The sequence below is a fragment of the Xiphophorus couchianus genome, chromosome 7, assembly GCF_001444195.1.
Source record: "Xiphophorus couchianus chromosome 7, X_couchianus-1.0, whole genome shotgun sequence".
NCBI lineage: Eukaryota > Metazoa > Chordata > Actinopteri > Cyprinodontiformes > Poeciliidae > Xiphophorus > Xiphophorus couchianus.
The window spans coordinates 1,298,533-1,311,623 of NC_040234.1; the positions used below are offsets into that span (position 1 = coordinate 1,298,533).

Consider the following 13,091-nt stretch of genomic DNA (forward strand, 5'->3'; position numbering starts at 1 on the left):
ATAAAGTCTAGCTTAACCTCTGCCTTATACATAAGTATTACACTTCTGTCACACAGCTTCCTATCTTTCCATAATGAAAATCTAAAAAGCATTTTTTCATAGGTGTAATCCAGGAAATGAGGGATTTTATTTAGCACATTGAGTCTTATACAAATACTTAAATATTTAAATATATGTGCCTCTGTTGAGGCATTCCTATAATTAGTCTGTGTACAATGAGAACAATTTGGTGAAAGTCACTGCTATACGCTTCATCATGACTAGGTATATTACTTTCAGTGTTTCTGTTTTGTTTAATTTGTGTTTCCCAATTAAAGGAATAACTTACTGTAGGGATGATATTTCAATGCCTCTTAAATAGTCAGATCATTATTTATATTGACTTGCTTTTTAATATTATTTATTTTGTGTGTGGTCAGATTATTATTATCAGAATTAATCAGGCAGTAAGGGAGGTCTTTATTTTCTCTTTCCTTTTTCAGCCTCTTGCCTCAGGTGGGTAAACATTTTGGACAGTAAAACTTGACATTATGTAACATTATCATTGGGTCATTGCTGTGGTGCTTCCATAGTGACGGCATGTGAGTGCTGCAGTGCTGATGTTGGCGCATCTGGTGGTCAAACACATCATATTTTCTCAAAGCAATGAAATTTAAAAGCTGTTGTGCAATCATGTGACAGAGGAATTACGTATAGATGTTTTGACTGATGTAACATTTTGCAAAAACATTTAATTGATAACTATATGAAATCATGCTATCACATTCTTTAATACTGTTCTTCCTGTCTGGAGAACATCTCCATCAACCTTTTCTTGGGGAAAATAACTCACTTTGTGACGTTTGGTTTGAACCTTTTCATGCGTACACACAGTAAAACTGCTGCAGATGTAAACAGTAAGATCCTTCTGTGATCTCTTTAATGTCTCTTTATCATATCTTCACATGCTTTCACACTGTGTTGTGCATACCTGATGTGTTAAAGATATAAAAGCCACAAATGGAAGTTTCACACACTTGTGACCCTCAGTGAGTTGATGAATGTAATTTGAAACTGTTACACACTCCAGAGGTGCCACACAGGAAGTAGAAGCAGCAACACAGTACAGTAGCAGCGGCGTGCTGCTCCTGGAAGCAAATATGCAAATTGCTGCTTTTCTTGTGCACCAGCCTGTCTCCTGACTCATGCCCAGACAGAACCCTGAACTCTGAAAGCAATCTGTGCATGTGTTTATAAGTGCTCGGCATGCTGGTTCCATGTCTTGCCCTTCATACTTTGCTTTATACAACTGCTTTTAAATGGGAAAAGTTACTGTAATTCTTTGAATATGATGGGTAACACTCATTTGTCATAATGTTTGTTTTATGTTGGTAAAGAATTCACTAAGATAACCCTCAACCTCTGACTGTAATGAAGTAAAAAGCGGTCTTCTGTGGCTGTGGACATTTATAAAGGGCAAGCGTACTTCCATTTATATTCTGAGCAGTTCTCAATAAGACATTTAATGGGGATTTACTGGCACACCTCTCCCACGCATTGTGAGGCGGCACTAACTAGATGAGCCAGAGAATTACTGCGCTGTGGAACAGTGTCAGAACACACCACAGTGAGCAGTTTTATGATAGCCAAGCGCCACATGGTACGGCACAGCATCGTTGAGGCAGACGGTTACTCTCTTGAGTGCAATTTTGTCTGCGTTTCTTTCAGGCTGCTGTTCCAAGCTGATATTTTTTCTGTTTCAACCTTACTATGAGAGGATAGCGTGTCCTGTGGTTCATAAAGACAATAAACCAAGTTCAAGTTTGATAAGCTGCTGCCCTCTTGTTAGACTTCACTTCAATACATCTATCTGCTTCCACACTCAAACCTGTCACAATTTTCTCACTCAGTGTTTTTCTCCAAAAACATCACCTTGTGCATCACTCCTACTCAATGGAAAGGTGAAACAAAAACTAGGATTGTTCATATTTTTAGAGTTGAGGGATTTTAAGTGATAGAAAAACATTTCATACAAAAAACACCAGCACAGTTATGTGTATGAGAAATGATAGACCTGTGCAGACTCTGCAATTAACTGGTGTACTATGACTTATGAAAGCTGAAAAATGGTATAAATAATTAACTATAGTTTCTTTCCATGACTAATATAAAAGCCCTGGAATTTAAATGGAGTCAGAGAACCTGCTGCAGAAAGGAGCCTCATCAAATGCATATTACAGTTTGGCCTGGTCCTGCCTAAAGTATTCATACCTTTTGAACTTTACATGAGAGTACATGGAAGTTGAGTGAAAGAAAAATAATTCATTTCATTCTTTTACAACTGAAAATTTAAAGGTTGTGGTGTTCACATGTTTTCAGCTCCTCCTACTCTGATGCCCCTAGGTGAAATCAATGGAAACCAACTGCTTTCTTGAATCCCTTATTTAAGAAACAGAGACCACTCAACGTGTCTCAACGTATCTTTTATGTCACGATTTCAGAGAACAAACAGTTATGATTGCTGAGATAAAAAATAATCTGCCTTATCGACTTAAAAGAAATAAGGGAACTATTTTTTAAAACAGCAATTAAACATCTTCAAATTTGTAAGACACACGTTGTATTAATTGAGTTACACCTTAAATACGCTTAATTTTATAGTTTTGCCCCAAATGATTTAAAACAAATGGTGCAAAACAAATTCACATACCTGCCAGAAAAAAATAATGTGAAATGTTGGTGTTGGTTTGGTCTTTCTTTGTTGTTAAGTAATGTCATAAGTAGCTAACTGCAGTATTAATGTGAGAGTGAATAAATATACTTTTCGTACCAATTTGCTCTTTAGTGAACATTGTTTAACATTGTGAAGACCAATGAAGACAATGGAAAATGTTTATTAATATGGTAATTGAAACCAGAGTTCTTATATTTGCATTTTTCTGCTGTGTTTGGCATATGAATTCAGTGAGGGATTATGGGTAAGATTTATGTTCATTGTTAATCATTTCAGTGAATTGTTTAGTGATGTTCTTTTAGTGATTACTCTGTTCTTGTTAGTCTAGTTTATGTGTCCATTAAGTGTTAGTTTGTGTTAAAGCATCCAGCAGAGTAACTAGAAGTGAGAGAGGTAGTCATCAGGAACACGGTGGGTTTCACTCCATTAGGTTTTTGAAAATGTAGCCTGAAAAATGCTATCTGATGGTTGATTCCTGGGTGGTAACAAGGGCTTCGCTTTCTCTCTGTAGCTGTGATATACTACAATGCCTTACCATCCATCCATCCATCCATCTTCTTCCGCTTATCCGAGGTCAGGTCACGGGGGTAGCAGCTTCAGAAGGGAGGCCCAGACTTCCCTCTCCCCGGCCACTTCTTCTAGCTCTTCCGGGGGAATCCCGAGGCGCTCCCAGGCCAGCCGAGAGACATAGTCTCTCCAGTGTGTCCTGGGTCTTCCCCGGGGCCTCCTCCCGGTGGGATGTGCCTGGAACACCTCACCAGGGAGGCGTCCAGGAGGCATCCTGAACAGATGCCTGAGCCACCTCAACTGGCTCCTCTCGATGTGAAGGAGCAGCGGCTCTACTCTGAGTCCCTCCCGGATGACTGAGCTTCTCACCCTATCTCTCAGGGAGAGCCCAGCCACCCTACGGAGAAAACCCATTTCGGCCGCTTGTATCCGTGATCTCGTTCTTTCGGTCATGAAAGCTCATGACCATAGATGAGGGTGGGAACGTAGATCGACTGGTAAATCGAGAGCTTCGCTTTATGGCTCAGCTCTTTCTTCACCACGACGGACCGGTACAGCGCCCGCTTGACGGCAGACGCTGCGCCAATCCGCCTGTCGATCTCCCACTCCGCCAATCCGCCTGTCGATCTCCCACTCCCTTCGTCCCCCATTCGTGAACAAGATCCCGAGATACTTGAACTCCTCCACCTGGGGCAGGACACCCCCGCTGACCCGGAGAAGGCACTCTACCCTTTTCCGGCTCAAGACCATGGCCTCGGATTTGGAGGCACTGATCCCCATCCCGGCCGCTTCACACTCGGCTGCGAACCGCTCCAGCGAGAGCTGCCTTACAATGCCTTACCATAGAATGGTAATAAGTGTTTGTTCCATGAAACAAAACTGTTGCAACCAGAATTTCTTTAACTATACTGTGTGGAAATTGTTGAAAATCTAAAACTACTACTGCTAATTTGATTGAAACAAGTTAAGTAAAGCAAAATTCAGAGATTGCCTCTAACTTAAGTCAGCTAAATTGGAGTGACAAGGTAGGGAGACATAACTCCAAACTTCGGTCACTGCAGAACTTCAATCCATAAAAGCGGCATGTTGTACATTTTTTTAAAGGTTTTATTGGCTCTAGTGGCCTTTATTTGATAGTGAATTGACAGGAATGTGGGTAATGAGAGAAGGGGGAAGACATGCTGCAAAGGTCGCCAGGCATGGAATCGAACCTGAGACAGCCGCGTTGAGGACTACGGCCTCCATACATGGGTTGTTACTTAACCTTCAGGCCTGGGTACCTGAAGGTGGAAGAATCTCTTTGGACTGCTCGGCGCTGAACCCCACAAATGTGGCTTGTATAGAAAAGTGGCAAAAAAAACCCAAAAAACTGTTCTTTCTGAAAGAAAATAATAAGAACTTCTGTTTGCATTTTGCAACAAACCATGAAGGGAGCACAGCAAAACGGTGAAAGCAAGTCAGATGAGAATAAACAGTGAACTGCAAGGCTAGCAGGTAGTGATTGCTTGTTAACTTGAGTTTTTGTGTGCATCCAAATGTAGATATGCCACAAAAGTTGTTTCATAGAGCAAACAGCATCTCTCTGCTCTGATGCATACATTAAAAGGAAAAACATGTCTATATTTACCTAATTATGTACATTGCAGTCAAAGCATAATAACTCACAGATGTATAAACATTTCTGATTTGTAGTCCTGGTTGTAGAATACTTCAGTTTTGTTCTAACCTTAACAATTTGCTTCTAGTTAACAGAGCACACCCCTTCATACTGGTTCTGATTTTTCCACAGAATCGTATGTGGCCGATTTTGATGGCAGAAGCTCTCTTCTGTATCGGTTCAACCAGAAGTCCATGTCAACAGTGAAGGATGTTATTTCTCTGCGCTTTAAGAGCCACCAGGCTGAGGGGGTCTTACTGCATGGAGAGGGGCAGAGAGGAGACTACATCACACTGGAGCTGCACCGAGGAAGACTGGACCTCTATCTCAACTTAGGTGAGCTACGCCTTCTTGATTTCGCCCCTGAAAATCACTTGTTTTCTTTCCTTTTTGAGTCCTTGTGGTGATTGTGGGAATCATTCCCTGAGATTGAGCTAGAGATTAGAAGTGATTGAGAGGATATGAGAACTTTATTTTCCAGGATGCCTCGGTGATTGAGTTGATGCTTTTTTCCAGCTTTTACTCAACATATAGAAGACCTAAAATATTCATTCAAACTGTTTAATCTAAAGACAGGAATGCAGAGATAAATTGTATTTTATTTTTCTTAAAATCTTCCAAAGGATTAAGAAAATAAACTGTATAACAGCAACAGTCTGTTTAGTTGAATAACTCTCAAACACTATATACAGTAAGTACACCCTGGAAAATTGCATGTATTGTAAATTTAAACGTTCAACATTTCTTGTCAGTGACAACTTCTCACTGATTTCATAAAGTGAAACTCAATTTTTCAGATAATGAAAACCTCAAATTCAGTGTCTCAGAAAATTTTATTTTGCCAAAAAGCTATAGCCAAAGGCACCAATAGTTGGTTCAATGAACATGGTGTTACTGTACTTGATTGGCCAGCAGCCTGGCCTGACCTTTAACCCCATAGAGAATATGTGGATTCTCAAGAGAAAGATGAGAGACAGTGAAGGCAGCCATCACAGCAACCTGGGCTTTAATTACGCCTCAGCAGAACCACAGAATAATCTCCTCCATGCCACGACGCATTGCAGTAATTCATGCAAAAGGAGCCCCAACCAAGTATTGAGTGCAGAGAAATGAATTGACTTTCCAGAAGTTTGACATTACTGCTTAAAATTTCATGTCTTTATTACCTTATGTGATAATCTGGATGAAATATAGCCTCTGATAACACTGAGCAAAACAAAAAGAACAAGAAAAACAGTTGTAGCTTTAGCAGGTTCAGATTGAATTAAAAGTAACCATCAGTTAGTATGATTTGGTCTATACAACATTATTGTTGTATATTCATATAGGTATGCAATAAAGTCCAAAATTATTCATACACCTGGCAAACAACAATCAAGCTTCTTTCTGATGAGAAATAGGACTGGCATCTGTCCAAGATAATATAACAAAAATCTAATATTATTGTTCATTTACATTCTATAAAATATTTATTTACATCCTAATAAATGTAAATAAATGGTGCTGACAGTTACTCAGTAAAAGTAAATGTCTTCATTTGCATTACAGCAGTTAGAAGCCTTGTTGTGTGAGCTGGGCACCTTTTCACATGTTTCCATTAGAGTTTAAAATGTTCAGCTGGTAATGAACTCCTATTCTTTGAGGTTGGAATGCCTCCCTGCCATCACCATAATCTTTAGTTTATGGGGTGGATTTGTTGAACAGTGAGAAAGATATGCTAGTACAAAACTGATGAAAAATTCAGATTAAAAAATTAATGAGAGATTCTGTTGAGTACAATGTGGAGATTTGGATCAGATTCCCTTTGGGTAATTTGACAGCCATACTGCAAGTTAAATATGATTTATTGTGTAGAATACATGAAATACAGTGTACATACTTTACTACATTACATTTACTGTACATTTTATATTGAGTACAGCTAGTTAATAGTACATAGAACTAAATGGACTGTGTATAAGTTTAACTCTTTAAATTGTATTGAGTATAACATGCTGGGTAATCAGGATTTAAGAAGCATTCACTCCCTCCTGCAGCTTTTGGATTGATCGCAGTGCATGATCTTAATTATGTAGATTGAATGACAGGGTTTCCTTATTGCATTAATAGAATGGTTTATGATATGTTTGCTGATCTTTTCTCCTATGTTTAACAGCTGTTGCTTAACTTTGAGAGGAATTTTGCATAAGTTGAAGCTGCTTTCCCACCAGACCTACTGAGCTCCTGCTGCTGTCGTCCTTTTTGTGTAGATGATATCAGGTCAAGGTTCAGCAGCCGCCGTGTTCCAGTTACTGTGGGCAGCCTGCTGGATGACCAGCACTGGCACTCTGCTCACATCGAGCGCTTCAACAGGCAGGTCAACCTCACTGTAGACGCCCACACACAGCACTTCCAAACCAAAGGGGAAGGACAGTCTCTGGAGGTGGACTACGAGGTGAGTTCTCAGCCAGATTGAATAACCTGACGAAAAGATGGAACAGCTGTGTAAATATTTCTCCACAGAGGCGCAGACGACCTTATCATGAACACAGACTGATGAGCAGCATTAGGGTGAGCCTTGCAGCATTGGAGCAAACAAAGTGTGCTCCGTGGAACTGCTGGAAGCACTCCTTTAAATATAAAATTAGAAAAACGACATTTTGTTGTTATCGAACAATACTGCAAGCCTCCAAAGACTTTCCCATTGTATTTCGACCTTGTAAACAGAAGCACTTTTGTTGCAGAGCTTGAAGTCGCTGTCTGTCTCTGTCATCTCTGCACCCGTAGTCTGTCAGTACAGGCTGCACATCTGTGTTGGAAACAACAAACGCTAACCTTCAGACTATCGGTTACAGTCGCCGTGTAGAGTGAGATCTGAAGACAAAAACAACAGCAAGATTTCAAAGTTTACCATGTCAAAGTAAAGAGTGTGAACAACAGCTTGATCAGAGAATAAACAGGAACATTAGTGCTGTCAAACCCACTGAAAAACTCCAGGCAACTATGGAAAAAAAATTCATACAAAAGAAATGGTGCAATAATTCTGTTCAGTAACACAATCACTTATTAATAACAAGCAAACTGTGAAGAATGACTTTGAAACAGGCCTACTGCAACTTTCAGAAAATTACATTTAATCCTCTTTGGGCTTTTTTTCCCTCAAGATAATTAAAAGTGGAATGTAAGACCTTAACTAATAATGACAGATAATTTCCATAATAAACTTAACTGCTTAATGGTAGAAGAAAGCTAAACATAGATTTGTGCAATTATTTTGGTAATTTTACAACTCTGACAAATGATCAAAGTTCTTTGTTGTGCACATTTCTTTTTTATAAAGTTGACCGTTTTTCTGGTTGACCTGAACTGGTCTGCTCCCAGTCTGCCGTTCACACAAATAAATTCCACTGAGGAAACGAGGCCGTGGCACTGGTGGGACAAACAAAGGGGTTTCTTTCACCGCTCTAGCTCAGAGATGTGGGATCATACCCAATGTGTGAAAGTATGTATTCTGTCTGTGGCTTGACTCAGCTGATGCACACTGAACCATGAAATCAGGCTCAGAGCAGCACACCTTCAGATGCTGTGGTAAGAGGTGATGTTTTCTCACATCACCTCTCACTTGCTGAATAACTGGCTCAGTTGTTAAAGCACAACCTGTTAAGAATGTGTGTGTTCAGCATTCAGGTTACACTCATGTCACCTGAACATCACACACACTGTGGAGCAGAAAGAGTTTCATTTCAGCTCATTTTTGTTCTAAAAGTGGCGCATATGAGCAGCTTAGTTTGTTCTTGTGGTGTAATCAATCTGCTGTTCTCCATCCTCAGCTGAGCTTTGGAGGAATTCCTCTGCCTGGGAAACCGGGCACCTTCCTCAGGAAGAACTTCCATGGCTGCATAGAGAACCTCTACTATAACGGAATCAACATCATAGACCTGGCTAAGAGACGCAAACCACAGATACACAGTGTGGTGAGTTACACTTTAGTTTTCTTATGTGTTACACTATCATAAATAATGATCAATTCCTCTCTTTGAAGAGTTTTCCCGTTTTGAAGTCTTGTAGTAGAACTCAAGATCTGTAGCTAAAATCAGACCAATTTATGGAGCTGTTTTTGACTTTGTTGATCAGATATCAGTCCCTAGGTAAGTTCTTTAAAAATAATGTTTTTAAGCTCACTGTCAATTTTATATCTGATTGCTGCTTCTCTTCAAAGAACTTATAAATGCCTTTAAAATGTCAGAAATATGAAATATCACTTTGCCATGTAAAGCTTATCTTGCAGTGCAGTTTTCAAGGATGGAAAACTGATGGTATGATATGAGAGAGAGAGAGGACAAGAAAGAGAAAGAGAGAGAGAGAGCGAATGAGCTCATGTGTAGGCGAGAGGCAGAGAGTGGGCGGTTTTACTGGAGGAAAAAAAAATCTGTTAACGATTTATTTTGGTAATCATATATAGCTCTCCAGTATAATTCCACAGGATGATGTTTCACGGCCACAGAACGGAGTCAGTTCTGAACGAACGTTTAGAGATGAACCCAAAGAGAAGTGGTGAATATTTACATGCACTGGCAAAAGATAATGATTATTATTTTTAGTTCATACCCTCACTTGGTGTAGGGGATATAAAAAAATATATAAGGAAATGATCTTCAGTCGCAGGTTGTGACACAGGTAACATTTTACTACATGAGATGATAGTAGACTTATGCCATTTAGGTAAGGAGCAAACATAACAGAAACACAGCCCAAAATCTAGAGTAAGGGAAGTTGAGGCTTTTAATGTAGCACTATTCAAAAGACAATCCAAAGTGATTTAGAGGCCAGTAGAAAACATTATAAATGTATCTGTTTTCTATTATGAAGCCAGTAAGTATTTAACTGGTTATGTGATCCATTTTTCTGGTGCTGGTCAGAACTCTGGCAGCAGCACAGACTACATCAGCAGTGCTTCATAAAAGTCCTTTAGTTGGGCGTGCTGTGGTGGCGGAGGGGTTAGCGTGACCCACATTCAGGCAAAAACGTAGCCTCGACGCGGCTGTCGCGGGTTCGACTCCCGGACCCGACGACGTTTACCGCATGTCTTCCCCCTCTTCTTCCCCCTTTCCTGTCAGACTACTTTGAAAAAAAGGGACACTAGAACCCACAAAAAGACCCCTTGCGGGGCGATAAAAAAATAAAATAAAATAAAAGTCCTTTAGTCAACCAATGGAAAAAAAGGATAAACCTTAGAGGAATAGTAAAGAGAGGACTCAATAAACTCACAGATTTACAAGCTGAAAAAAATCTCACTTTAATGAAGTACATTTGAAACTCGAATGCCACTGAACATTTCCAAGCTCAGTATCCTATTATTGAAGTTTTAAATACACTCTTAGCTCACACTCTGTTAACTCTACGTTGCACCTCCAGAATGGTTTGTAAACAGATATTAAAATGCAGTCAGACAAAAAATAAAAAAATAAACGGTTTTATATCTGTTGGACCTAAGAATCAACATGACATTTTAATGCCTCAAACATCAATAATCCTTTAGACGGCATGAATCCTCCCACAGCTTCTGCTGTATCACTATTTATGATACTCATTCCTGAGTGTTTCTGAAGAACGCTGCCGGTGAGGAGTTTAATAGTCTCACTAAATTACAACTACCAGCACAAGCTACCATCTTCTGATGAAGCACATTACCAATGCTGACTAAAGCAATGTCTGCATTTTAACAGATGAAGGAACAAAAGTGAAATTCTTTTCGGTCATGCTGAAACATCTGCATCAAAGCAAGTATGGATTTACAGCTTTTTTCAAGGCCATTACAGAGGTACAGCGTCAGTTGCTTAATATGACTCCTCCTTTCTTTTCTTCACAGTCTGCCTCTTTTGAGACTGGAAACTCCAGAAAATAAATTATGAGTCCATGAGCGAGTATCAGGCTTTCCCAGTGGCATACATCAAACTAATTATTCAACCTTCAGTTTTAGTATCCAGGCCTACCATTGATCCGATCTGTGTTACGACCAGAGTCAGGTGGAATAATTTATGCAGATGTGAACATCTGACTAGTTAGCAAAGCTACAGTTTAAAAATCCTCCAATCAACAAATAGTGAATCACTGCTGATCTCTATTTTTTTGGAAAGCTTTGACCTGGCGATACTTATTTTGATAATTGATATTGGAGCAGCAGCTAAACATTTATTTCTAACCTTGCTACCATGAGCTTTTATTTTAATTATAAGAGGAAAGGTGAGTTTACACATTTTAAAGTAAACACAGAATAACATAGTTGACATTTAAAAACTATTTGTATCTTGCTAGAATTATTTTAAAGAGCAGTCCCTGTGTGTATCTTGTAGAATATCTAGTTGTCAAACTTAGTCTGAAACTTCCAGAAGGCTGCCTACATTTCCAAACTAGCATGTTCCAGAACGGAAGTTTAAATCACTTCACCATCTACTCAAAACCTCAAACTCTCGGCATATGGGTCCACTTCAACCACAACAAATCATGACAGTCTGAATAAAAAAAGCAACTTATACTTTGAATTTGGTGTTGTAATGGAAGTACATTAATGTGCTGAGGAGAACAAAATGAACATTAAACCAACTGATTATATAAACTTACATCAAACTTAAACTTTGAGCAGGTACCATGTCTTATATTTGAGCCATTGTCTTCTTTTGTTTTAAATTATTTCTGTTCCTACCTTTAATTTTAATTGGTAGTATTTTACGTTGATTTCCACCATTATAGAAATCTCTAAAAGTTTGAATATATAAATTAAACTCCAAGCACACAGGGCTATCTAGGGATTGTGGAGTCTCTAACCATTCACATTATAACTGTAACTTCAGCGCTCATGCTCTACAAGCTGGGGTCTGATCAGAACGGCTACTGGACACAAACGACCAGGAATTCAAAAATGACAAAACTGACTGAGCCATTCCAGAGCCTCCGCCTTACTGTCTTAAAACCATCCCTGTGTAGCTTTAGCTGCCTGCTTCAGGTTGTTGTCTTGTTCTCTGAAGCCGTAGTTCTGTGGCTCTGGTGGTAAAGGCTCCCCATAAGCTGGTTGCCGGTTCAATCAGAAAAAAGGGTGAATGATCCAAAGGGGTTGAAATATACTTTTATGGTTGTCTGTAATATGACTTTGTGGGATACAAACTCTGGAAGACAGACTTGTGTTTGTTTCTGAGGCACAGCAATAATGTCCCTGGGTCAATTTGACCCGTGCAGTGTTTAAACATGCAGTAGTGTCAGAAACCAAAAGATTCCTCCAAAACATTTTTGTATCTGATTATTAACTCCAATACTAACAATTTTAATCAATATTTGTGCAATAATGTTTTTTTTATTTCTCACAAATAAAGGATCAATGATGGCAACTTACTCATTTACTCATTTGGACATAAAAAAATAGAATTAACTTTTTTTATGTCCACTGGAAAAATCCTACACACAAAAAAACAATAATTTCCTTGAAAATGATCTTTTGTAAAATTTTTTATATTATATTTAGATTTATTTTTCAATGGGTGATGTTTATAATTGGACTTGAGACACATATTCTGTTCTGGGTCAAATTGACCTGCTGATTAAAATCAAGACAAATGAGTCATGCAGAGAGTATTTATGTTTTCCTCCACTTCTGCTGAGTGTCCACTCAGTGTGGGTGGAGTTTGCCTACGGGAACAGAAAAGACTCCCGTCAAAAGTTGTATGAACACCTGCTTTCTCGCAGTTTCCTAGTGAAGTAAAGCGGATAGAAAGTGGGCTTGCGTGTGGTTGGGTGTGCGTATATGTGGTGAAATATGGTTCAGAGCTGCAAGGAAAGTATACGTAGGGGGGTTTGCAAATGTGTAAAATGAACAAATGTTCAATTTATATGTAGAGTTCACCTATTAAGACAATTAGAAAAAGTTTCATGCAAAAAAATACTTAATTTTTAAAAAAAACTTTTAAACGGGTCAATTTGACCCGCAACATAACAGGAGGGTTAAATAAATAAGAACATTTATTAAGTTATCCAAATACATTTAAAGATTAAGCAAACCCAAAATTTAGACACTGATGTCTGTCAAAATGAGGAGTTAGTGAGTCAAAATTTAAAGACTGGTCAGAGGGATGATAATGTAGGGCTGTAACAATTCCTTGAGTGATTCAAATACCTCGATTATTAAAATTCCTTGAGGAATCTATATCTGCCTCAAAGCTTTGTTAAATTATGTTTTATTATTTA

General features: G+C 38.9%; 1 protein-coding gene across 2 annotated transcripts in view; it reads left to right on the forward strand.

Moving 5' to 3' along the window:
- The window catches only part of cntnap5a (contactin associated protein family member 5a), a 214,842-nt gene that overhangs the window by 90,527 nt on the left and 111,224 nt on the right, over window positions 1–13,091 (forward strand). For both annotated transcript variants that reach the window (XM_028022913.1, XM_028022915.1), the window contains exons 5-7: window positions 5,010–5,213; window positions 7,127–7,311; window positions 8,687–8,830. In XM_028022913.1, coding sequence (XP_027878714.1) covers window positions 5,010–5,213; window positions 7,127–7,311; window positions 8,687–8,830 — 533 coding nt within the window. The remainder of the gene's footprint in view (window positions 1–5,009; window positions 5,214–7,126; window positions 7,312–8,686; window positions 8,831–13,091) is intronic.